The following is a 27,158-nucleotide window of genomic DNA, read 5'->3' on the forward strand; positions in this document are numbered from 1 at the left end:
GGAAAACCTTGTCCTCCCACATTCAATGTACTTTCTTCCCAGGACCTGGCTGGGATACTGGCCAGAAGTAAACAAGAAAGAAAAAGAGGATATTGAGGCCAATGTAGCTTGTCATAAAGCTATATTAAAGCCAGTGTAGCTTGTCACAGCTATTAAAGTAAAGATACTCTCTTGTTTCAGGACCTCAAGCCACAAATTCAATGGGAGTTTCTCCTTTTCCTCTGAATGGAGTCCCTGAAAAATTATTCCAAAGAAAGATGGGGATTTGATGGATTTATGGGTCATTTTCAAGAAATACAACATCTAATTAGATGCATTTTTCTCATTATTTGGAGGGTCCTCCCCATAGCATTTATGGACACCAATAAGCCAAGTATTCCTCTATGAGACTTCAGAATCATCTTCATTTCCAAAGGTGTTTATAAGCTGCATAAGAATTTTTAGAAAAGGAAAGTGGAAAGACTTTACTTGATTGTGCTGTCCTGGCCAGAAGAAGACAGAATCAAGCTGAAGGGTTGTTAGGACTCTGCTATGCTGAAGAGAAGGAGAAATAATTATTTCATTATTTTGTTTTATGTAGAATCTGGAGTCTCCAAACTTGGCAACTTTACGATTTGTGAACTTCAACTTTCAAAATTGGAGAATTCTGGGAGTTGAAGTCCACAAGTCTTAAAATTTCCAATGCTAAATCAATGTTTTGTACCAAGGCTTCTATGGCAGCCTGGTACTTTATGGAAAGATAAGTTTAATGGTAGCAGGGTTTATTTTTTCAGTACCCAGGAAAATGAACCCATTAATAAAGAGGATGGAAATCCTACAGTGTTCTCCATCCATAGCCTTTGACTTAAGCCAACCATCTGAGCATTGACCTTTGAAAGTAAGATCACATTATTATTTCCAGGAATGTTTTAAAAGGCTCATCAGGGCAAAAAAGTTTTTAAAAAACTGGCATAGCCTATGCATTTGTTTTTCACACATTCCTTTTTTAAAATATACATATATAATTTTTATTAAAACTTTGAAACAAGAAGACAAAAGCTAACACAAATTAATAGGAAGGAAGGAAGGAAGGAAGGAAGGAAGGAAGGAAGGAAGGAAGGAAGGAAGGAAGGAAGGAAGGAAGGAAGGAAGGAAGGAAGGAAGGAAAAAGAAAAAGCAAGCAAGCAAACAATTGAAAAGAAATAAAAGCAAATATAAAGAAGTGGTCCCCAATACTCTTCACAGTCATTCTAAGTCCAATTATAGAATAGATAATAGAAGAGCAATGCGATGTCACTTTAAAGAAAGAGGTCAAAATATATTTGTATTTAGTTTTTCACACATTCCTGTGAGGAGCCACTACCAGTTATGGCTCTACCGAATGTAGCTTTGTGCAATATCATATGAGAAACTCTCCTCCTTAATAGAAGACATGAGAATTCATTTGCCAGCAAAACTGCAATATACAATTCAAATCAAACATTGCCCTCCAATGGCTGAAACTATGATGAGACCCAATTATTTCTGTAACTCACTGTAACCTTCCACCAGAGTCTGTTTAATGATAGAAAGAAATATAGATGATCAGTACCTCCCTACAAAATGAACCTTTTATTCAATTTTGGATAATGTTTGGGATCTCAGCTAATTATCACTAACATTTTCTTTGTGGACAAGTTTTGTATACTTTATGTCCTTACAGGTAACCTCAGATTTTAATATTATTAATATGCTACAGGAAGATTTCAGATATGCAGTGCATGCAATAAAGTGAAAAAATATTTCTGAGCAAGAAGAATTCTGCAAGAAAGAATAGGAAAAAAATTATAAATAATTATAAACAAATTATACAAGATAAAGATTATAATCTGGCTACAGGAAATGTTTGTAAGCCTTTATTTCTGCCAAGGGAGATGCTACAAAGTGCCTAACCTTTTTCATAATCCTGTATATTTCCATACTCATCAAATGCCTGGAGCTTATTTCAGTGGGAAATAAGAGAATCAAACAAATTCACCAGAGAGAGATAAGTTTACAAAAGCATCTTATGGTACATAGATACATAAATAGATTTTTTAAAAGGTAGGAAGGCCTTTCCCTTAGGAAAAAAAAAGAGTAAAAGGCACAAGCATGATTGTGCATGCCTATATATATATGTATATATGTATATGTTTTTATGTTAATTGAATTTCTCTTTAAATATCCAATCCAGCTGGGATACTCTTCCTATTTGAGTCCCAGCCCTGTCAACGGTGAATAACTCACCTCTTCGAATTGTGCAATAATCTGTACTTTGGAAAGCATCACTCTGGGCAGCTAAATATTAAAAAAAAAGCATAAAAGGAAGAAAATGTCCAGTGCAAACCGACTGAGGAAGTCAGTCTCAGATCTGTGTCATCAAACAGATCTTTTTTCAGACAGTTGGCTTAGCTTGACCAAAAACATGGTCAGTCTTTTCCAACCCAAACATGACTTGCAAGGCAAGCTCCTGTCTGGCTCCTGATCTCTTCACTGCCTTCTTCACAGCACTTGAACATCCCAAATCTGTGTGGGTCTCTCTTCAGAGGATTCCCAGAGGACAGCGTGATCCCGGTCATAAGTTCTGCCTCCTGCAAGAGAGGAGGAAAGGGTGAGTGCGCGTGGGAAAGAAGCAGTGGGAAGTTGTACATAAACTACAAGGCACAACGTGGGAGATCAATTTCTTCCAATATCATTTCAACTTGGTCCAGTCTAGGTAGTCCTCCACTTACAAACAAAGTTGAGCCCAGCATTAAAAGCCCATATTAAGTTAATATTACACACTATTGACATATTTCTACATCACTAGAAGATAATGCAGATCATGTGCTATATTACTGCAATTAGCTATATTACATATTATACTGTATATGAAATATTACTATGAAAACACAGATAAGCATTTTAAATGCATGAGAACAATTCCAGCATGCTTTTTAACATATTCATATGCATTAACTATATATGCATTTTAAGCACAAGAACTATATTATTATAACGTATTCTGTTTCACATAGCGTATCCATGCATTTTAAAGACTCTTACAATATGAAATGTTACATTGCTGTATTAACTATTTGTGTAATTATCTATGTTATCATGAGGTAATGTCATATAATGTCATATACATAATATATTACAATATTTCACCATAATGCATATAAGCAATTTAAACAATATCAACTATTAAATATTGTTGTAATATATATGTTGTCTTACATATCTATAAATTACTATGACATAATGCCTACAAGAAACACAGGGTATCAAGCACTACTGTATATTGTTGTGATTCCTGTAACCTTTAACTGGGCAAAATGGGACAAAACCTTCTGAACCAAAGTACTTCAAATGGTCTAATTTACAGAATGTGTCCAAAATCTAGGATGCCATGACTCCCCTAATTTGGCAAAATTTATAAAGCATTTTGTGACATAAACGTTACCATAAAGCAGTCTATGACATTATACAAAATATCATTAAACGTTTCCTGTTCTGATGTTTGACTGTGCTATGCAGTTCAACATGGGCTATTTTCAGGGGTGGAACTCAAAAAATCCCAGCAACCAGTTCGCTGCCCAGTTGCTGGGTGGGTGTGGCCATGGTGGGTGTGGCCTACCAGAACTTCCTGTTTCTGGTTTCCCGTGGACTTTCTCCTTCCCAAGGGTCCAGAGGTTTTCCCCAGGCCTCTGGGAAGGTGAAAAACAGCCTCCCCCGGGCTCTGGAGGCACATTGGAAGCTGGAAACAGGCCCGTTTCACGACCTCCGGTACTTCCGGAAGAGGCGTTTTTCGCCATCCCAAGGGTCTGGAAGCCTCCCCCGGGCCTCTGGGAAGGTGAAAATGGCCTCCCCCGGGCTCTGGAGGCCCTCCGGAAGCTGGAAACAGGTCTGTTTCCAGATTTCCGGAAGGCCTGTTTTTCCCCCTCCCATTGCGTGGAGACTCCTGGAAGGGAGGGGAGGGGCAGGGTAGGCGGGGCCAGCCGGTCAGTTGAAATATCAGTTCGGCGGACCAGATGTAATTTTAACATCCGGTTCACCCAAACCGGTTTCAAACCGGTAGAATCTCACCCCTGGCTATTTTTAAGGCAGACATGTCTCTCAATATATATATTCCGATTTTTCCACGGAAGGCAGTATATTAGAAGCTCTGTCATTGTTGAAGACATTGAGGAATCTGGTAAGCAAATATCTTTAAAACAATGCCCCGATGCAGCACAGGTTGTTTAGTCTCTCCTAAATCCTGTCTTCTGAAATTGTTCTTTGGAGCTAAATTAGAATTAGCTCAGAATTATCACTCCCTATTCTCTTACCTTTCACATCTAGAACTTTATCTTCAAACATCTGGCTGCATATTCTCCCAGATGAATCAATTCTCCATGTCTGCCGAGGCATTCGACTCTCAGACCATAACACCACTTTGGTGCCCTTTGCAGCTGCACCAATCACCTGGAGACTCATATTGGGTGCAACCTGAAAACCAAGAACAGGTTAAGCATTTTTACCAATTCTGGTAAAAAGTAGCATTATTAGTACTCTTTATCTTCGTCTTCAAGTAGCATTAATTATGAGATCTTTCCTCAACCTGATCTGGTCTAGATACATTGGAGGACAATCTCGATAATCACCATGAATAACAGCTATTGGATTAGTTGGCTGAGACTAAAGGGATTATATCCTCCAACAAAGGTAGACATTATTGGCTTGTGCAAGACTTTCAACTCTTGGATGATACACCTCCATCAATGGTTGCTAATCATGATGACCACTTATTAAGTCCAGGATAAGAAGCAACTGAATTTGGGGGACCAGAAATATCTGGTTAACAATGTTGGCTTTTGGACACTAGGCCTCCAAAACCTCTTTCCTGACATTTCTATGGATGAATGGACAATCTTGCCTGTCTTTGGAGGCAACCATGTGATCTTAGTGATGGCCCAAAAGCCACTACAAACATTTTAAAAGATAGAGAATTTGCATTCTGCTACAGGATAGTACAGGATCATGGGTTACTACATAATGATTATTTAGAAAAAACAGAATCTTGGAGAAACTGAAGTAGCCAATATAGATGGACAAATTGAATTGTTTTATTCACTCCAGAGGTGGAGGACGATCTGAGCAAGTGGGATAGAAATCTAATGAAGAGATCAAATGGAGAAATGGTTGGAATTCTTAATGTTGCAAGTCCCACATCTAGGATATATACTCATCTTGCTTGTTTCTACACTATTTGTCCTACAGGTAGACAAGTTCCTCGGACCTGATATAAATGTTTGGATATGTCTAGAACCAGATTGATACATTCTTGATTGCCTCAATCTCTATCTCTATCCAGGCGGATGAAGGTCCTTACATGGTTCTTTATAAGTCCCTCTTCATAGTACCAGATGCAGCTGTTCTGGTCACTGATCTCCGAAACCAGAACTCGTCCAGCTTTCATGTCTTCAACATCATCGGGCACAGACAGGAAGGACTTCAACTCTTGATTTTTTATTCGGAAATAGACCCTTCTCTGCAAAAAGGGGAGGAGAGAACAAGGTAAACATGGCACACTGTGAATTAGTTTGAATTGTCTGTGCTTGTAAACAAGTCCTGTACTGTGGAATAATATCTCTACAGAATTGGTAACCAAGATTGGGAATGCTTACTTAGATGTTACAGTTACAGGAACACAGAGCAACAAAAATACAGGCAGAAAATTCTGGTTGCAAAGAACTATATTGGTCATAGAATTGAAAGATGCCCCCAAAGTCCTCTAGCTAGCCTAACTCTTGGCCCCAAGAAGAAATGCACCATATAGAGCAGGGGTCTCCAACCTTGGCAACTTTAAGACTTGTGGACTTCAACTCCCAGAATTCCTCAGCCAGCTTTGCTTTCTGGGAGTTGAAATCCACAAGTCTTAAAGTTGCTAAGGTTGGAGACCCCTGATATATATAGAGAAAACCTTCCTTCTTCCTTTTCAGGAGAAGAGAGACCACTGTTTTACAAACATTTTCTTTCCAAAAGAGCTTATACTCTTGAGATATTATTCCTAATGCAGACCTGCAATCCTTTCTTAGATGAAGAAGCAATATGTATAATGTATTTCTTAGTTATAACATACATAGAAATCTCCTATCTGTTTGCTTTATTTCCTTCTAGCATCCCTCACCCTACCCAAGTGCCACCAGAGTTGAGTCTGGTCATTCAGTTCCTCCCATGTTTACCCATCCATCCCAGATGATCAGAAAACTGTGAGACTCACCTGCTTGATGGGATACAGGGAGCCAATATGTTGAACCCCACTGTATGTTGGCCAGTTGGTGATCTCTATGCATTCTAAAACCCACTGACGGCCTCGGAAGTCACTGTGTTCGCACAGCACCCAGCTGTGAATTGGCATGAAACCAACCATAGAAAGAAAAGCATTAACAAAAATCCCATTGATCACTATCAGTCATCAAATATTTTTTGTTCAAAGAAGCCCAGGATACATTAATTGTTCCAAGAGAAGAGAATATTTGCAGCTCAGGGTTGAACTGTGAGGTCCTTGGTGCTCTCTGAACTTGGTTGTTTTCTTGCAGATGTTTTACTACCCAAGTAAGTAGTAGGGTTACTACCCCTAACTTTTCATTACCAAACTATGGAGATAATAGTGATTACTACACAACACTGATGATGTTACCTAATTAGGTAATGAAACATCTGCAACAAAACAATCAAGCTCAAAGAGCACCAAGGACGCTATACATTTATTCTGTACACAATCAGTCTCAAGAAGAAATGTGTACTGCCTTGAAAAATGATAATATTATAGCAATGGCCCTCAATTAATGTTCTCTTGAGATGTGTTGGCTTTCAAACCACCCAGTCCTTCAGTCAGTGAGAGCCAGTTTGATGTAGTGGTTAAGGCACCAACTATTCTAGCCCTACTTTAGGCATAAATCCAGTTGGGTGACCTTAAACCAGTCCCTCTCTCTCAGCCCTAGGAAGGAATAATGGCAATCCACTTCAAAAAAAATCTTGCAAGAAAACTGGAAGGACCATTCCAGGCAGTTGCCAAGAGTCAATGCTGACTTGAAGGCACAAACCCAGAATCCTTCAGAGGCACCTGTGGTAACCAAAGCCAGAATAATCAAATAAGAACAAATGCAAAATATGCACCTGAAGACATATATTAGAAGGATATGCATATAAAAAGCATTGCTCCATGGTGAAAATGGCTGATACAATTACACAAGGAGGAAACAATTTGAACAATAATGTATAAACACTATTGAAAATGGATTCAATGTTCAGATAAACATTTTGAGACAACTTCATGAGAAGCTGGGCTGAATGTGTGGTCTGGAAGGAGACAAACTCAATGCAAAGTGAAATGAACCAACAGTCCACCTCCTTATTTTTTTTTTCTTTACTTACATCCCACCCTTTACTCGAACAGAGAGCACGTGATTATTGAACCCTTCAGCTTTCAAACTGCGTACTTCACTATTCAACTCAATCTCTTTCCCTTCGAAACACTCCAATCCATGCAGAAAGATGGAAGGCTCAGAGAAGAACTGTAAAAAAACCAAGACAAGTAAAGAAAAGGATGAAAGAAAGGTAGGGTTATTCGGTGAAACAATAAAATGTGGGCTCAAAGTATGCTTGAAAAGCTTTTCGGTGAGAGGTTGACACTCCATTCTGAATTCAGTAAAGAATTCAAATTCTGTGAGTGGTTGCTACTCCGGTTTAAAAAATTTAAAGAGTTTAAAGGATGAGATTGATTTTTGAAAAGACGTCCATGCAGATGACCATAACAGGTATAAATTATGCCAAGGAGTACAGATTTCCTTTTTCTGGGTTGATATCGAGGTCTCTGCTTGGAAAAATGGGAAAAAGCTGAGTGATGATGGACAGTATAAGGCAGCTTTCCCATGAGGTGTTCTTCAGAAGAATGTTGTATCACCATTCCCATTGTCATTGGTCTATACAGCCTATAATCAAGTTGGCTGAGGATGATGTAAACTGTAATCCAATGCTTCTGAGAGGCACAACACAATGAGGTATAAAAGAAATACAACATGCAAAATTATTGCATGAAGGAACATAAGGAGAGCATTAAGACCATCAATCCACCTAGCCTGGGACTTTCCTTTCCACAGTGACCTAACAGCACTGTCAGAAGCCCATGGGCAGGAACAATGCTCTTCTTGATGCCCCCAACACCAAGAGATTGCCCTCATGGCTCAAATCAAATTACTGCAGACATTTTGACTAGCTGACCAATCATTTCCATATCTGGTAACAAGGAGTTTCTTAATTGTTCCTAATGTGAAAGTGTAACTACTTCTTCCCATCCTGAACTTATACTTCCCAAAATTGGATAATCAAGAAGAAAAAGACCCTCTTGAGTCAAACTTGGCAATGTATTTTTCTCTGCAGCAACTGAGTAATAAGAACTCCAGTTAAAGGCTTAGAAGCATGGTCATCTTTACTTACAATAGGGATCTTCTTCAGAGAGCAGATAGCTGGGGTGAAGGCACAACCCATGGAGCTCAGTGTTGGATACTCGCCTTCTGAAAGGATGTGCTGCTCACCATCAAACTGGTGGCCATCATAAAGAATCCAGCTAGGAAGAGACAATTTGAATTTGACCTGTGTGACTTTAGAGACAGAGACCAAAAGCTCATCAACAAAACAATTATGAATTCATGGAAACCCGGTCTCCCTTTAAAATTTGCCATAACACCCTCTGAAGAGCAAACCAGCATCTTACTGAAAACACACTCACCTGGGAAAAATGGCTAGAAAGATTGGAAAATGAAAATGGAAATGTTGTTCTTAGAAAAAGACAATACACTTTTTATAATTATATATATAATATAATCCCAAAGAAGGCACAGGGATTCCTCTTAGAGGCTCAAAAGAAAAATGTTGACTTCACTGCCCTCATCCACTTTTCCTTGCTACAAGTATACTATGGAAATTTTTTTTCCTCTGTTGTCTCCCCCCACCCCCCATTGACGTCAATGGCTCAGTTGACAGGACTGCCTGGGGAAATCCCACAAAATGACTCAGAATTACATTTTAACTACTTTGACATTGGTGCTTTAGATGAAAAGTTATCAAGCCATTCAGTCATTTCACTCTCTGAACTGTACTTTGGATAGACTTCTTTCCTTTTGAGAAGTGCTCCTGTGCAGAAATGAATAGACTAACCCTTGCAATTAAAGAAAAGGAACAAACTGAATATTATGTGATATGGGAACTATTTTATCAATGGCTGGAGAATAGAAATGGAAATTAGAAATTAAGGAAGACTAGCGAAAAAGAGAAAACATGTGAAAAAGAATTAAATATATTAAGAAGGGGATTGTTATAATAATTAGATATATTATGCATAATAGTATAAAGTAAATATAGAGTACTGATATGAATATGTATTAATTGTTATTGTTATTGCACAAGATATTTGTACCCAGATGTCATACTGTTTAAATGGAAGATGGACTGTTGGTGTAAATTAAAATAAAAAGATTATTACAAAGAGAGAGAGAGAGAGAGAGAGAGAGACAACTGCTTCAATTCCCTCCTGTAGAAATCTCTGGGCCCTCCTTCCTTTTCCCTAAATGGAAGAGAACCGAGTACCATTCCTTTGGGATCCAGAGCAGGAAATACTGGCAGAATGGCAAGGAGAAGATGAGAATGAATGAAGGAGGCCCTGCTGATGAGAGATCCTTACCTGCCTCCACTGACCCTACAGGAATGGGGGATGAAGTTCTCTGGAAGAGTTGCTTGGTCCTCCTTAAAAGTCACGGAGTTCCCCGAGAAATCAGGCTCTGGGAAAAGTTGGATCTGGGGAGTCAAAAAATTCTAAATGTGAACAAGAGATAGACTGAAGTGGCTTGGAATAACTGTCTCGTAGTTGTAATCATCTTATTTTTAAAATGATGGTTTTCGTAATTCCATAAGGAAAGGAAATGGTTTTGCCTTCCCCATGCTGGCTGGGGAATTCTGGGGGTTGAAGTCCACCCATCTTAAGGTTGAGAAACACTGAAACATTGCTCACAGGGCTGCAGGGAGACATTCAAAGGATGATCATTATTTTATAGGTGAACCTAATGTATTACAATAAGAATATGATTATTGATCCTGCTTCTCTGAAAATACAGCATCTATAAAATATAAATAACCTGATCATTCAGTTACTACAGGAGAAAGCAACATTTTTTTTAATCTGGGAAGGGAGGTATGCTGCATTTTTAATTTTTATTTAGCTAATTTCCTGCAAGGAACATAGGAATCATGGCAATAATGCTATCGGAAGAAGCACAGCAAAGGTTATGAAATTTCAGGAAAGCTATATTAAATACAGCCTTTATTTATTATTGGGATAGGAGAGGGAAGCAATCCAGTTTAGTAAAGGCTCCAGAAGCACCATGTAAAGCCTTTGGGTTTGCCCACCTCTGATTTAATGGACCAAACCAACTCAAATGTGGTAATCTAGCTTGAATAGCGTAATGTGACATAAAAACTACCTTCATGTTTTGCTTCTCAGTGCCAGCTGCTCACCTTAGAAATGAAGAACAGGCTGTGTTCCCCAACCTGGTAGAGAGAGAAGTGGGAAATAAAAGTGAATTATGACACAGTATTTAGACCAGGTTCAAGAAAAGTACAGTTAATTACTGATGGGGTGATCTGACTAGCAGATCCTTACCTGTAGGACAGGTTGCACAGAGGAAATCTGGCAACTGTTTGCTCCCCAGTCTTCACAGTTGCGATATACTCCTTTCTCCAAAATGTATTGTTTCCCACTGAAATTCTTGCCTTCATAGGCTACCCACCTGGTCACAGCAAAGGAAATAAAATTATCCCCAGCTCCATATTCATGTACTAATTGCAAAATAGTGTTCTGGTGAGGTATCAGTTCTACCCCTCTGTTATCCTTCAAAAGCTGTTACAGTTGAGATCTAAAAACATGAGTGCTTCAAGAGGCCCTTAGTCCCAGGAATGCTGAGATGACAGGATTTAGTATTGTAGCCAGCCTGGCCAAACTTGGGACAGGAGGAAGTTTGAAAGCTAACATTGCTGGTTGAGAATTTAGAAAGTTGATATCCCAATACAGGTAGTCCTCAATTCACAATCATTTAGGGATTCGTTCAAAGTTACACCACCACTGAAAAAAGTGATTTCATTTTTCACACTTACGAGCATTGCAACATCTCCATGGTCATGTGATTTACATTCAAATGCTTGACAAATGGTTCATATTTATGATGGTTGTAATATTCTGGGGTCATGTGATCACTTTTTGTGACCTTCTGATGAGCAAAGTCAATGGGAAAGCCAAATTCACTTAACAATCATGTTATTCGCTTAACAACTGTGGCAAGAAAAAATGTAAAATGGGTCAAAACTCAATTGACAAATTTCTCACTTAGCAGCATAAATTCTTTGCTCAATTGTGGTTGTAAATCAAGGACTACTTGTACATCTGGAAGATGCGTTGAGTAATGCTGGTGGAGCAATATGAGACTTTACAGCAGGGATCTCCAACCTTGGCAACTTTAAGACTTGTGGACTCTGGGAATTGAAGTCCATAAGTCTTAAAGTTGCCAAGGTTGGAGACCCCTGCCTTACAGAATAACAGAGTTGGGAGGGGCCTTGGAGGTCTTCCAGTCCAACCTGCTCAAGGAGGAGACCCTATAGCAGGAGTGTCAAACACAAGGCCTGCAGGCCGGATATGGCCAGCAATGTGGTTGGATCTGGCCCATGGGGCCGTCCTAGAAAATATAAGGGGCCAGCCTGTGGCACTTTGGCCCAGTCTACCCAATGCAAAGAGGAAATATGCCAGCTGTTTGGGGAGTGGCATCAAACTGGCTACACCTACCCAGTTGGCCACACCCACCCAGTCACCCCCCCACACACACACACCCGAGGTCAGCCACAGTCCTGCTGCAGCCCTCAATGAAATTGAGTTTGACACCCCTGCCCTGTAGAATTTCAGACAAGTAGCTGTCCAGTTTCTTCTTTAAAATCTACACAACTTCTGAAGGCAAAAAGTTCCAATGGTGAATTGTTCTCAGTGTCAAGAAATTTCTTCTTATTTCTAAGTTTCTCTCCTTGATACAGCAGTAGCTAATGCTCTTTGCTGCATTTCTCTCTCCCTCTTTCTCTCAGTCATGTGTTCACTTGGCCACCATTTCACTTAACAACCTGATCGCTGGAACAGTACTTGATTATTAAATGAGGAACGGGTGTACTCCAAGGAGGGCTCTGTATCATCCACTTCTGAATATCTTCTACTTTCCCCAGAACTGAAAGAAAGCTTCTGTCCCTTTTGCCCCGGTAGCAGACTTTGCCTATTTCCATCAAGGTCGTCTTCGTTACTCTCTACATTTCCTCAGCAAATACTCACACTCCATTCAGGACGTGGATGGACTGTGTTATGATCCCGTAGTTGGCCAGCTCAACATCTGGCAGGGCCTCACTCAGCTCAACACTGGGGCCATCTTCAAAATCCATGGCTTCAAAGAGTACAATGGCTGGATCCACAAAGTCCTGCCCAGGGATGAAAAAAAAATGATAGCATTTGCCCACATTCTTGATAGAATCACCTAGAATAGCCCTCTGAATAGCCCTCAAGTTATCCCAGGGTCATGTGATCGCCTTTTGCAACCTTCTGACAGGGGGAAAACTCATTTAACAACAGTCTTAGTACTGGGAATTTGGGGCTCCATTGCAGTTGTAACTCAAGGATTATATGTGCATTGTTACAATAAATCCTCCTTTCTCAAAATACTACTTTCAAGTGAGTAACACGATGGTAGATGAGGCACAAAGATGCTTTTTTGTTTTTTATGTCTTTATTAAGTCTAAGTCACCTGAATGAGATATTATTCCCCACAGCAAAGAGAAGCAGAGATGATTAAATTGATTATTTTATCCAAAGAAGAGAATATATCTAACCTTGTCTCTATTTTGAAATTGCGTCCGGATTTTGATTGCAACGGGAAAAAAATTGAAAGTTTGATTTTGTTTTTGAAAACTAGATAGACTTTTTGTTATAAAAATGGTTTGTACAGCAAAAGTTGTGGTTGTAATGTTGTGATCTTCTAGTGTGCTAAAGAGAGTAGCAATCGGTGCCTTTTTTTTTCTTTTTGTCCTTTATACTATATCTCTTTTTTTCCTTTGTCCCCTTTTCTTAGTTTTTCACATCTGTTTTTTTTTCTTTGTATTTTATACTTGGATAAACTAATAAAATTTGAATTTAAGAAAGTCTAAATCACCTTTACTTGTGTGGTTGCCACCTTTTGAGTATTCCACTTTTTTCATGGATACCCCACCACTATCCGCACCTCTGGTCTCATTATATTGTTCTCATTGTATTGTTCTCATTGTTTGTGTTTGTTGTGATATTTAGATTTTTAGGGAAGTTGTGTACATTAAAATTACACTAGAAGTGTGATAGTGAAGACTTTAGGAATCCCTCCTCTAAAGCCATGTTCCTCAACCTTAGCAACTTTAAGATCTATGAATGTCCACTCCCAATATTCCCCTGCCAGCAGGAATTCAGGGAGTTGAAAGTTGAGGTCCATACATTCTAAAGTAGTTTTTGTTGAGAAACATTATTCTAAAGATTAAACATTTTCTTACAGATTAACAAAAGTTGGAAGGGACCTTGTAGGTTGTCTAGTCCAACCCCCACCCACCCAAGCAGGAGACCCTACACCATTTCTGACAGATGGCAGTCCAATCTCTTCTTGTAAACCTCCAGTGATGAAGCTCCCACAACTTCCGAGGGCAAGCTGTTCCACTGGTTGAGTGTTCTCACTGTCAGAAAATTCCTCCTTATTTTCAGGTTGAATCTCTGCTTGTTCAGTTTCCATCTGTAATTCCTCCTCTGGCGTTCGGGTGTTTTGGAAAATAGTTTTACCCCCTCCTCTTCTCTGTGGCAGCCCCTCAAATATTGGAATACTGATCATGTCTCCCCTGGTCCTTCTCTTCCCTAGACGAGCCATGCCCGGTTCCTGCAACCGTTCTTCGTATGTTTTAGCCTTCAGTCCCCTAATCATCCTGGTTGCTCTTCTCTGTACTTTTTCTAGAGCCTCGGCATCTGTTTTTATAGTGTGGTGACCAAAACTGGATGCAGTATTCTAGGTGTAATCTTAGGTGATACTGCAGAACCAAAGCACCATAGATATCTCATTTTTAATTCAGTGAGCCAATGGGCAGACTTACTGTCCGGATCAGCCTCAGCGACAACAGGTCTTCATTATAGCCAGCCCAATCTGTCCAGTCGCAGTACTCTCCTTCTTCCAGTAGGTACTGATGGCCACGAAAACCTTCTTTCTCATAGCCAACCCAGCTGGAGATGACAATAGACGAACAATAAAAGAGGGGGAAAGAGGGAAACTACTCCGATTCCTGAATATAAAACTACTTTCTTTCTCTCATGTCTATGGAGATTCTCAATCATCCAGGTCATGGTCATCTCAAAGTTGCTTTTCCCAAAAGCAATTGGACTTTCTTAGTTTTGTTCCTTGAAAACATTTTGCTTCTCATCCAAGAAGGTTCTTCAATTCTGATTGAATGGCGACTGACCATTCAGTCAGAACTGAAGAAGCTTCTTGGATGAGAAGCAAAATGTTTTCAAGGGGAAAAAAAACCCCCGAAAAGTCCAGTTGCCTTTTTGGAAAAGTACCTTTGGGACATTTCTTTCTTTCCATTCCAAAAATCAGCCTATATAACAACGGACAATATGGTTCCTGTAGTGAAAATATTATTTTTGTATTTATCTTTTTCTCTAAAATCCTTTTCCTTGTTAAATATGTATTTTTATGATTATTTTTCATCAATGATATTCTTGAGTGCTAATTGTACAACTTTTGTAATTTATTTGTCCAGTTACTGATACAATATTTTTGCATCATTTTTTTCTTTGATTTATTTATTTCATGGTTCTGGATGGATCCCCCAGTGATGTACAGATGTATATTGTAATAAAAATATAATAAAATATAATATGATGCAATAACAAACAGTAATAAAATAAACAATAGTAATAACAATCAGCAAAAATATTGTTTTAAAGCCCAGGATGGCTCGCCTTTGCCTAGCTAAGGAACTGTATGCTTTTTTTGGAAGAAATTAATGTTTTTGCTTCCCAGAATTGCTATAGGAGAAGGAACATAATACAAATGGGGGAAATTGTGTCAACCAAAATTGCTCACCAGCCTCCTATGATTTTCAGAGAACCAGCGGTGGACATCATGGAATCCTGGTTGTTTTCTGGCTTCCTTAAGCTGTAAATATCTCGGTTTACTTCCCAGCTATGGCCCTGAAAATGTGGCCTCTCAAAAATTAGAGCCTGGGAGAAGAAATAATGATAGGGAATGAGATGAACATTTACTTGGCTTACACATTTTTAATACTGGTTTTAAGAATAAAAAAGAAATATTGGGATGGAAGAATGAATAAATGCTGAGATTCCCATCTGTAATCACAATAACAGATAGTCCTTGAGTGACTTATGACTGTTTTTTCACACTTGTGACCCCCCATTGCAATAGCCATATGGTCATGTGATCAAAATTCAGGCACTTGGCAACTGGCCATGTGCATTTGTGATACTTGCACTGTTCTGGGGTCATGTGATCATGAATTACAAGCTTTCCAGCCAGCTTCCAACAACCAAAGTCAATGAGGTGAGCCAGATTCTCTTAACAACCACATGATTCACTTAACAATTGCAGTAATTTGCTTAACACATGTGGCAGAAAGGTCATACAATGGAGGACAACTCACTTAATCCGTTGCCTTGCTTAGCAACATAAATCTTGGTTGAGCTCCATTTCAGTCATTAGTCGAGGATTATCTGTATACAGAATTTAGAAGAACCTGGGAGGTCATCTGGTCTAACCAATTAGCCGTAAACTGTGCGTAAGGTTTACCTTACTGTGGACACCATAACGAGTTTTTATTTGATTGTTCAGTCTATTTCTATAGCTGCCCAACTCTAATAAGTGACTCTGTTTGACACTTTTTATCTTCCTTTCATCTAAGATAACATGCTTATCTTTTTATGCCCAATTTTCTATCTTTGAATATAGTGTAGTGATAGGTGAGAAAGACCTTGGGAGACTGGGCAAAGAGATGGTGTCAACCGTCAGCTAAAAGGCAATGTCACTCACAGCTAGAGAGTTGGAGGATTAAGGGGTTCAGAAGAGACCCACCCTAGATTCTTGGGCTGTAAAGGAGACCGGTGGGGGGAGAATTGTACTTTCAAACTTGCAAGATTGTTTCGCTGTGGTTTTACTAGAGATAGAAATAGCTCATTTGTTGTGGTTCTTATGTGGCTTCCCCCTTGTTTGAAACAAACGCAAAAGTAAAGTATTTTCTTCCACTTCTGTACATTGGGTACTTTTTTTGTCTAAAAAAAGAAAGCTGTTTTTTCCTGACACCAACCCCTTGTGGAAAGCAGAAACATCCTGCTTGCCAAGTTGTTCGACTTTCTATTGATTTCAGAAGCCAATTTAATCAGCAAATTTGATCTTAATCCTTTCTAAGCAGGTTCAATCCCCTGTACTTAATGTCACAATAACTATAGGATCTATAGAGACTTCTATATATCTATACTATCACTTCATTTTCTCTGTTTACATGAGGTGTGTTTACAGATTATAATGTAGTTGACTGTTTATGAGAAGATGCAAGAGTTTGAAAGAAGGGGAGTGAGATAGATGAAGGCAGACTTTTAAAGATAGTATGAAGGAGGTGCATTGCGTGTTATAGGTCCCATTCAGCATATTAATGGATTAATCTAACTGTAGCCGAAATTTCAAAACCATTTCTGGAGATTTCTAAAGCAAAATCTTTAGAAATATGTAACTTGCAAGCACCATAAAATAAAGCCTATTCTATAGGTTTCTACAAAATGTACAGATTGGCCTATTTTGTATTCTTATTTTATTGTGCATACAAAGGTAAAATGATTCTGACATCCAAACTATAATATATATAATATACATACACAGGGGTTTGTGTGTGTTTGTGCATGTGTGCATGTGTGCATATATTCTTCTAAAAAATGCAATTTTGCAGCAAACTCAGATTCTCTATCTCTACTTTTTGCAAGGATGAGTTTCTATCCAACAATCAGACTTGGCCATGATCCCATTACCTTGGGCTCTGCAGGAGTTTCAACAACTGGAGAACTCTGAAATGAGAATAAACAAAAGAGAACATTCTACAAATGGATTTATCAATTATGGTTTCCCTTTTAGCTCATCATTAACTAGATTTTTGACACATTTTTGGGTACCACTTTTGCATAAGAATTCTTCCTGACGTTAGATTACCATCCATTTAAAATTGTCTTGCTTTGAATTTTAAAATAAGAACTGATTAAAAATTTCAAACTTCCTCACAAATAGCATACACTTAACATTTAAAAAGTTCATAAGTAGGAAAGAAACAGCCTGATCAATTCACCGGCACAAGCAGAAAGTTTTGATTCCTTAGTTCTTTTACAAATGAAAAAAGTCAAGCATATTTATAGCACTGAACTTGGACTGTGATATGTTTTTTTTTAAAGTTATATTCTGGCTGAAAGTATCTGTGCTGGAAATTGTAGCAGCTGCTTAATTCACCTAGTTCAGAGAGGCAAAAGCAAGGGAGTGCATGGAGGTCAAAAAAGTCAAAATGGCAACTGTAACCACATAATTAAAGCTTGGTCCATTTTAACATATATCACTAAAAAAGACAGGACTTCATTCCCTTACTATTGCCATCTTAATTTTTTCCCCACACTCCTACCCCTGAAAGGTAAGTATTGGGTAAGAATTGAACAAAATTGATACATTTCCCCTCAATCAAGACAAAAGGACTTGTAATTTTTTTAAAAAATGTGGAAGAAACTATCACAGGTAGTCCTCAACTTACAACAGTTCACTTAATGAATGTTCAAAGTTACAATGGTGCTGAAAAAATTGACTTATGACTGTTTTTCTCACTTAAGAATGCCGCAACATCACCATGGTCACGTGATTTGGATGCTTGACAACTGACTCACATTAATGATGGTTTCAGTGTTCTTGGGTAATGGGATTGATTCCCTTTTATGACGTTTTGACCAATAAAGTCAATGAGGAAATCAGATTCACTTAACAACCAGGTTGCTAACTTATCAACTATAATGATTCACTTAACAACTCTGGCAAGAAAAGTTGTAAAATGGGGCAAAACTCACTTGACAAATTTCTCACTTAGCAACATAAAAGTTGGGCTCAACTGTGGTCATAAATTGAGGACTACCTGTACTGGTACCAAAATGCTTTCTTTTTCCTCCAAAGCCCTTTGATAAAAGTTATATCTCTTTGAAGAATGTGCAAACAAATGTTTAAATGCATTGGCTCCTTCAACAGCTTCAATGCTCTGCATGGCTCTTGATGGTTTTATGGTGCTGCTATTCCAACAGTTCCATACTGGTTTCCTTTTTAAGACAAGAATTGGGTTGCCTAAGTCATCTTACTGATTTCTGAATCAGTCAGAAGGGGAGGAGGTTGCTGAGTTAGTCGAAACTGCACTTATGTCACAGCATGGGCCTGCCCGTGACTTCAGGACACTGCAATGTTGGCCAAAGTATAACAACTCCCTAAAAATAAAGAATATAAAGGGAGATATTCCTAGAACAGCCCAACCAGGACTGAATGTACTAATGGGTGTGTGGAAAAGATAGAAAATTAAGAAAGGGAGTGGAATAAAGAACCGCAAACTTGCATTCCACAGCGTAACATCTAGTTACACGTCTCGCCTGCTTCAATAAACTAAGTAAGCAATGATTAAGTAAATGAAGAAACGTACAAACATGCATGCATTAATTTGTATGAGGCACTACACTTTTCTTAAACAAATTAAAAACATGTGTGGTTAAAGAAACAAACCTGTTATTCAGCTGACTTGCACAAGTAAAATACCAGTTGAGTACATTTGATGAAAGTGACCCAACATTTTTTTTATAAAAAAAATGCTGTATCTGTACTATTTAAACCTGCCCTATCAGGCTAAGAACCAAATAGACAATTTGTAAAATAAATTTTGCAATGCACATTGCCTACGTCTTTAACATATTCAGGATTTCCATACATGGTATTTGTGTTGCTCTGATATCGATGGGATCATCAAGGATGACTAAGTAGTTTCTCAGCTAACTCACGTGATTTTATTTCTGGCTTACCTGCAATTGGTCTCAAATTGCAATTCAATAAATCCCCCTTTTAAGACTATGAAGCTTTACAGCAGTGTCTCCCAACCTTCGCCATTTTAAGATGTATGGACTTCTGGGAGTTGAAGTCCATACACCTTTACGTGGCTAAGGTTGATAAACACTGCTCTAAAGCAAGGTTTCTCAACCTTAGAAAATGTAAGATGTATGGACTTCAACCCCCCAAATTCTCCAGTAAGCAAAAATGCAAATGTAAGTGCAAGCAAATAAACAAATAAAGTTACTGTAGTAGATTTCTCTGGGTTTGAGAACATCTCCAAGATATGGCAACTGATGACCAAATGACCTTGCCTCTTGAAATCTTAGCCCAGGGGTGGGATTCTACCAGTTCACACCTATTCGCTAAAACCGGTTGTTAACATTCTAAGCAGTTCAGTTGTTAGAAGAAATTACTGGCCTAATCCTGTAAGGAAGGCAGGAAGGAAACATTCTGGTGTTGCTTACAGACTCTGCCTCTCCATTAACCCTTATTACATTCTTGGCAGGATTGGACTTCCTGTCTCTGGAACTTCTCTGGAGATTTTTTCCCCTTCTTTGCTAGTACTTTGTGTGTGGAGTGAACATTCAAAGCTACAACGGCACTGAGAAAGTGACTTATGACCATTTTTCAGACTTACAACTGATGCAGCATCCCCACAGTCATGAGAGGCCAGGCGAGGAGATGCGTGCCTCGATGTGAGTGATATTGAGTTGGCCACGCCCAGCCAATAACATGTCCAAGCCATGTCCACCCAGTCACATGACCACCAAGCCATGCCTACCACCTAAGCCATGCCCACAGAACAGGTTGTTAAAAATTTGAATCCCACCTCTGTCTTAGCCAATCCATTAAGGAATCAGTAAAAAAAAGGAATAAACAACCAATTGAGACCTTGTCTTAATGAATTAGAACATTAGGGGTAGAGTGTATATGTGCATTTGGTTTCCAAAAATCTGTAGTGCCTTTTCCTAACTTGAAATTTGACTAATGAAACTGTGCAATGTTAACTTGCTTGGTCAGATGCTGTTAATAACATAGATAGATAGATAGATAGATAGATAGATGGATGGATGGATGGATGGATGGATGGATGGATGGATGGAGGAAGGAAGGAAGGAAGGAAGGAAGGAAGGAAGGAAGGAAGGAAGGAAGGAAGGAGGGAAGGAAACTTTGCTGGCACAGTGGTTAGAATGCAGTATTGCAGGCAAACTCTGCCCACAGCCTAGGGTTCAATTCTGACCAGCTCGAGGTTGACTCATCCTTCCATCCTTCCAAGGTCGGTAAAATGAGGACCCAGATTGTTGAGAGCAATATGCTGACATTGTAAACTGCCCAAAAACTGCTGTAAAGCATCATGGGACAATATATAAGCTAAATATCATCACTATTTTTCTAGAGGATACTTACTAGTTTAATTGGATGCATGGAGCAAATGGAGGGGTCCTTTGCACCCCAGGCTTGCAAATTGGGATACCCACCAGGTTCTAAGACATATGGGTCATCATCAAAGAACGGTTTTGAATAAACCAGCCACCTGTGGAATAGAGAGATCTGTAAAAGAACTGGCAAAACAAATAATGATAACATATCTACTGAACAGAAATGTAATACCAAGAGATCGTCTGGGAGACTGTTTGATCAATGCTTTAAGCCAACTAGCCCAGTTTGTGTTTTCCAGGCTAATACATGAATTAGATGGCAATGATTGGTTGGTTTTCACTTATTTTCAAATTTCACAATCTACCCCAATTCACAAAATAAGTAAAATGTCTATAAAATACACAGTTCAGAGCAAAATATGTACACAATTCTATATTGTGTGCAAAGGAAAAAGAAAAATATGAACAAGAAGAATTACTGATTACTTTGTATACAAATTTCAACCGTACACTGGGTTTTCCACGCAAGTTCAGAAGTGGCCTGCAGAGCTTGCCCTTAAATGCCTCAAATAAATAAACACTTGAATTTCCAAACTGAAATGAACAGGGGCTCTATAAAAGTACTGCTGTCTCTTTGCACATCTTGTTCATTTCCAATCAGATCCGAGGAGACTGGATGGAAATGAACACCCAGATGGACAGACCATGTTGAGCTCTTAAATGATTGTCTGGATTGGCATCAGTCATCAGTTTCCTCCAGCATTTGTTGTGGTCACAGTATCCCAACATGACCCATCACTGACATTGGCAGTGGGATCTGTTAACCATCCACTGTATCATGCCCCTGTTGGAGTCTGAATCTGAGGAGGAAGACGAATAGCTGACAGGGAGCGGGAGTGTGGCTCTGTTGGCTGTGGAGAGAACTGGGGAAGGGCAAAGTCTGGCTGGGCAGAGCAGGAAAGAGGTAGAACAAGGGACAGGGAGTTCAGAGGAAGACTTTGGCCCATCCCTTCTTCATCCTAGGGCACGCAGGGAGGAATGGAGAAGAGAGCAACATGGGTTGCGTGGCTTACGGGGGAGGAAAGGGCCCTGATTCCCTTCATTAGCCATATCTGGTAAGAGAGTTTAAAAGAGATGCATGCTGAATGAGGCGTTCCTGGCATCCTCCCAACTGTGTTGAATTATTGCCATGCCTTCACGTCTGGAATTCCTTCTCCTGCCCTGCCGGACTAATTACCTCATTTCACCTTGTTTGGACTTATAGTTACAGTTTTTGTTGACCACGTTTTGGACTTGATTCTCTGCAGCCAAAGGCTGTTCCTGGGAGAGTTTTTTCCTCCAGTCAGAAGGTAACCAGGACATTGGGGGCAAAGTTGGAGCTAATAAAGGGACTCCTACTGATTATCAGACTGTGTTGCCTTTGTGTCACGCCCCGGCTCACCACACACTGTGTAAATTAGCCACACATCAAAGTTCTGCTGTGTGGAACTGTTGCTTGTAACCAATAAGCTTTCCATTAGAGAAGGAGCTAATGGTCCTTCTTCAGATCTTTCTATTTTAGTCTCTATAAAAAGAAGCCAAGCACTTTAGCTCAAGGTCACCTCTTATAAGGTGGGTAGGTACCCAAAACAGGAGAGGGGGAAAAAAAGTGCCTTACAGGCCAGCGTGTACAATGATAGATGCTGCCTTCAAGGGTTGGCCACATGTTCGTAAATCTTCTGCAGAATCGGTGAACCTCTGTTTCTTCCCTTCGCCATTTTCCTCTTCAAAAAGAGTGATCTCAGGGAGTCTGAAATCCTGCAAAGAAGTTTAGCTTGTTAATGGAGAAAGAGTTGATTTCCATAATTGTTACTTCCTAGCATTTAGCAACGGTTACATATTTCAGCTGTAGGTAAAACTTTTGTTTTTCAGAAAGTAATTTTCAAGAGGAGCCTAACAGATCAAGGCAGACATGATGCATCAAAACCAATTCATTCAAAATATGGTCAAGTGCTTTGCACTGAAAAATTGAAGCTTGTCACTTAGGGTTATAATTTGGTTATTTTATGTTTATAATATTCTTTCACCCAAAAGAGACAATGCCATAATGGTATGGAAATAATGGTGTTCCTGGTGGCACTTTTGCCCACCAAGGTCCTCCTCACCCGCCACAGATAGTGAGTCACCTGCTTTTCATCATATGCAAAGGTGATTTCTCCACTCTGCAACTGAACCACATAGGTTTATATCTTGCTTTTCACTGCCTTCAGTTGCTCTTCCTGCTTTGAAGAACGAGGCTCAGCTGCAAATCACAGCAACTCAAGTTTCAGACAGGAGACAATTTTGATCCAGCAAAAGGCAGCTGTTCTGACCCAGCTCTCCAAACACACACAAAAAAAACCCCTCTGAAGTGAAGAGGCCTTTATTAGGAGAACCAGCAGCACCGGCAAAACGTTTCTCTCTCAACGCAGGTTAACAAATCTATCTGGCCAGAAAATGAATAGTTATCTGCCACATCTATTCATCTCCGCCCCCTGCCTTTTATTCCCAGATCTAGGGTGTGGCTTCACTAGCAGCAGTGGCTCTTCCTTCCCAAGGATCAGCCCAAGGATTTCCACTGCTCTCCTCTCCTCTGCTTCCTGCGCATCCACACACTGGCACCTGACCCAGCTGTTCCTCCTCTTCCTCATCAGCCACCTCCAGACCTGGGGGCTGTTGACTCTCCATCTGAGGGCTAAGGTCTCTCTCTCTCTCTCTCCCCCTCTCTCTCTCCCTCTGGTCTAAAACTAGTGACCATTCAAAGTTACAATGGCACTGAAATATGACCATTTTTCACACTTACGAACGTTGCAGCACCCCCACTGTCCTGAGAGGCCAGGCGAGGAGAAGCGCCCCTTGATGTGAGTGATGTCGAATTGGCCACGCCCAGCCAGTCACATGATCAGCAAGCCACGCCCACAGAACCAGTTGTTAAAAAAATTGAATCCCACCCCTTGCCTCCTCCTATGATTTGGCTGCTGGAGGGTCCTATAGCTGACAGGCCACAACAGCAGCTTTCTATACTCTCACTGCTCCAACTTCAACATTCACCTGCATGGCCAACCAACTCCCTGAAAAAAAGAAAGATACTTCAATGGAACTCAGTCCCTTTTACCTGCACAACCCGTTTGAGAGAACCAATTCGAAATGGGGCATCCTCTTTTTCTGACTCTTCCTTGCAATACATGCTCCAGGGGTTACTGATTTCCATGTTCCCTTCGGCCAGCACACACTTCCTCCCATGGAATCGCGGTTTTTCATACATCAACCAGCTGGAGAGAACCGGAAAGGAACATCATTTGTTGAGTGTCCATTAGAGCAGTGTCCATTTTTTGTGCCACGGGCTGGTACCGGCATCACAAAATGATCCGCGGCCTGGTACCGGCATCAGCACGCATGGCAAGGCGAGCCAAGTGACTGGCCAGCCAGCCGTCCCCCATTTCTCCCTGCCATCTTCAACTCCTCCTTTGTACCTTTGTCGATGGGCTTCGGGACGGTCGCTCGGCTCGCCTTGCCTTGGGTGCTGAAAGAATCCTCGCGCCTTAGTTTTGTTCGAAGCCGCCCCCCATCCGATGAAACTAAGGTGCGAGGATTCCTTCAGGATCCAAACGCCACTTTCCAACCAGAAAAGCTCACCGGAAGCACTTTCTCATCAAAACAAGATGGCGGCGCCCAGCAAACCGGCAGCCCAGTAGAAAATGTTCCACGGAGCGGTACCGGTCTGGGGCCCGGTGGTTGGGGACCCCTGCATTAGAGCCAAGTCTTCAACTTGAATTCTAGAGTTGGATTGGTTGATGTGTGATATTGATGGAGTTACCTGGGTACCCACCCACATTCCTCGTGCTCCTTCAATGAGAAAAGCCTCTCTGCTGTACTGAACAAGCATACAGATATGTATCAAAAATATCTTACAAAACATTTTGCTTCAACCACAAAAAATGGAGGGGAGCAAAAATTTTGGGAGACTCTCCCATCCTCCTGCTATTTGCCCTTCTCCAAAGCTCCACAATTCAGATAGACACAGTTTTATGCATTAGAACAGTGGTAGAAAAACAGTGTCAGTGTTCATCCAATAATTAAACTTCGGGTATGATTGCAAAGACCATTTACTTCAAAGAGCAGCTATTATGCTCATTGGAAAAATACTTAATTAGCCCAATTTATCTGGACAGCTCATGCACAATATATAAGGGAGACTACTCTCTTTTACTGTGCTGTTCCCTCCCAGTAGCTGGTATTTAAGAAGGAGAGACCAGCCCTTTAAGGTGGACCAAATCAGGAAATTGACTCCATAGAAAGAGGAAGACTATTGAGATAGGATATAGTAGTAAAAAAAAAATTCAACACTTTCCACTCTGGAGGAATGTTGGTGGAATTGACAGATCTCTCTAAGATGGATACACTAACTACTTTGATTGCAGCAGAGAGAAAATATTACCTGTGTTTATTGACTTTTTGGATAATAATGAACAAAAAATGAACTTGCGATTTGTATTTTTGATAATTAGACAAGTTAAATGACAGAAAAAAATGGATCACGAAGTAACTTTAGAGATATTAACAGACAGATAACAGATAATCAGAGTTGGAAGGGACCTTGTAGGTCATCTAGTCCAACCCCCTGCCGAAGCAGGAGACCCTACACCATTTCTGACAGATGGCAGTCCAATCTCTTCTTGAAAGTCTCAAGTGATGATGCTCCCACAACTTCCGAAGGCAACTTCTGTTCCATTGGTTGATTGTTCTCACTGTCAGAAATTTTCTCCTTATTTCCAGGTTGAAAATGTCAGCCTTCAAGATCTCTTCTACTGCTCTGCATCTTTCGGCTGTCATTAGCAATGGGGGGAGGGGGGGGGCTTGGAAGGGAAGAAAGCTGGAGGTGTTACATTCCTGTGCTGTAAATGAGAGGGAGGAGGGGGAGTATAAAATTCTTCTTCTTGAGTTTCTGTTTCCTTGCTCAACTGTCTTTCTACTGTGCAACTGCTAATTTTTATCAAAATATGTCAAGGTCAATGGACAGAAGCCTCATCACCACCTGCAGATGCCCACATGATCACATTCAGAACTTTTAACTGGAGGAAGATCTTGGATTTGGGGGGGTGGGATCAATTTCACCCCTTTGTATATGTGACCTGGGCGCCTAATTTCTTAGATTCAGAATTTTACCTGTAGCTACCACTTTAAAATCCAGTAAAAGTTTCTTTACTCTAATTTATGGAGTTGAAGTATTTATTTCTTGGATTTTGAATGGAGCTCCGACTGACAGAATCTCTCCTTGTTCAGTTTCCATCCATTATTCCTTGCCTGGCCTACAGGCACTTTAGAAAATAGCCTGACCCCCTTCCTCCACTCTGGGGCAGCCCACAGAGAGTACAACTGTGCTTGTAATTGCTATGGGGAAGATCCAAAGCCACTTTTTTTCTTTTTCTATTTTTAACTTTTATTGCACTTTTTGTTTTCTCTTGCTTTCTTTTTCCTCTTTTTCCTGTATTTTATAGATCAGTTTATATTAGTTTTTAACTTTTCTTTTTAAAAGAAAGAGTGTGTGTTTGTGGGCAGAGACTGAGAGAGAGAGGAATGAGAAAGAGAGAGAAACAGAAATGAGGGAGAGGAGAGAGAGTTAGGAGAAAGAGAGAGGGGAGAAAATGGGAGAGAAACAAAAGACACGGAATGGAATGGAATGGAATGGAATAGAATAGAATAGAATAGAATAGAATAGAATAGAATAGAATAGAATAGAATAGAAAATATGGAATGGAATGGAATGGAATGGAATAGAACAGAAAATATGGAATGGAATGGAGTGGAGTTGAGTGGAACAGAATAGAATAGAATAGAATAGAATAGAATAGAATAGAATAGAATAGAATAGAATAGAATAGAATAGAATAGAAAATATGGAATGGAATGGAGTGGAGTTGAATAGAATAGAATAGAATAGAATAGAATAGAATAGAATAGAATAACAGAGTGAATAGAATAACAGAGTTGGAAGGGACCTTGGAGGTCTTCTAGTCCAACCCCCTGCTTAGGCAGGAAACTCTATACCATTTCAGACAAATGGTTATCCAATCTCTTCCTTAAAACTTCCAGATAGAGAAGCAAAAGAGAGGGAAAGAGACAGTGAGAAAGAGAAAGGGGCGGGGGAGGGAACAGAATCTAGCAAGCCTGATAGACTGGCTGCTTTAGGACCATTCAAAGTTATGACAGACCTCCCCAGGGTCATTTACAACAGGATTTCAAAGTTTCAACAACCACACTCTGAAGCTTTTGAACATTTTCTTGCTGGTTTCCTTTCCTGGCCACGCTCCTGTTTTCCCCACTATGCTTATCCCAAGCCAGCCAAGGCATTGCTTACCTTCCTCGGATCACCTGAACGTAGACAACGCTTCCAAGTTTCCAAGAAGTGGCATCCGGGACATCATTCCAGATTTCTCTTTTCTGCCCTCCAAAGCCTGCCTCAGAGTATAAAATGATCTGCAGTAAAGCAAGAAACAGGAAATGTGGAGGTGGGGAGGAAAAGCGGCCATCTTAA

At 40.0% G+C, this 27,158-nt stretch overlaps 1 protein-coding gene across 1 annotated transcript in view; it reads right to left on the reverse strand.

Annotated features, from left to right (window-relative positions):
• Window positions 1-1,861: 1,861 nt before the first annotated feature.
• Window positions 1,862-27,158, reverse strand: part of CRYBG2 (crystallin beta-gamma domain containing 2) — a 75,023-nt gene continuing 49,726 nt past the window's right edge. The window contains exons 6-22 of the mRNA XM_026702555.2: window positions 26,982-27,100; window positions 23,739-23,895; window positions 22,263-22,402; window positions 20,634-20,760; window positions 17,144-17,179; window positions 15,195-15,331; window positions 14,203-14,329; window positions 12,380-12,522; window positions 10,679-10,805; window positions 10,534-10,566; window positions 9,704-9,816; window positions 8,461-8,590; window positions 7,399-7,538; window positions 6,242-6,365; window positions 5,351-5,509; window positions 4,308-4,467; window positions 1,862-2,588 (exon numbers count right to left, since the gene is read on the reverse strand). Of these exons, the coding sequence (XP_026558340.2) occupies window positions 2,500-2,588; window positions 4,308-4,467; window positions 5,351-5,509; window positions 6,242-6,365; window positions 7,399-7,538; window positions 8,461-8,590; window positions 9,704-9,816; window positions 10,534-10,566; window positions 10,679-10,805; window positions 12,380-12,522; window positions 14,203-14,329; window positions 15,195-15,331; window positions 17,144-17,179; window positions 20,634-20,760; window positions 22,263-22,402; window positions 23,739-23,895; window positions 26,982-27,100 (2,061 nt within the window). The 3' untranslated portion in view covers window positions 1,862-2,499. The remainder of the gene's footprint in view (window positions 2,589-4,307; window positions 4,468-5,350; window positions 5,510-6,241; window positions 6,366-7,398; window positions 7,539-8,460; window positions 8,591-9,703; window positions 9,817-10,533; window positions 10,567-10,678; window positions 10,806-12,379; window positions 12,523-14,202; window positions 14,330-15,194; window positions 15,332-17,143; window positions 17,180-20,633; window positions 20,761-22,262; window positions 22,403-23,738; window positions 23,896-26,981; window positions 27,101-27,158) is intronic.

The sequence above is a fragment of the Pseudonaja textilis genome, chromosome 10 (assembly GCF_049901715.1).
Source record: "Pseudonaja textilis isolate UNSWEBS1 chromosome 10, rPseTex1.2, whole genome shotgun sequence".
Taxonomy (NCBI): domain Eukaryota; kingdom Metazoa; phylum Chordata; class Lepidosauria; order Squamata; family Elapidae; genus Pseudonaja; species Pseudonaja textilis.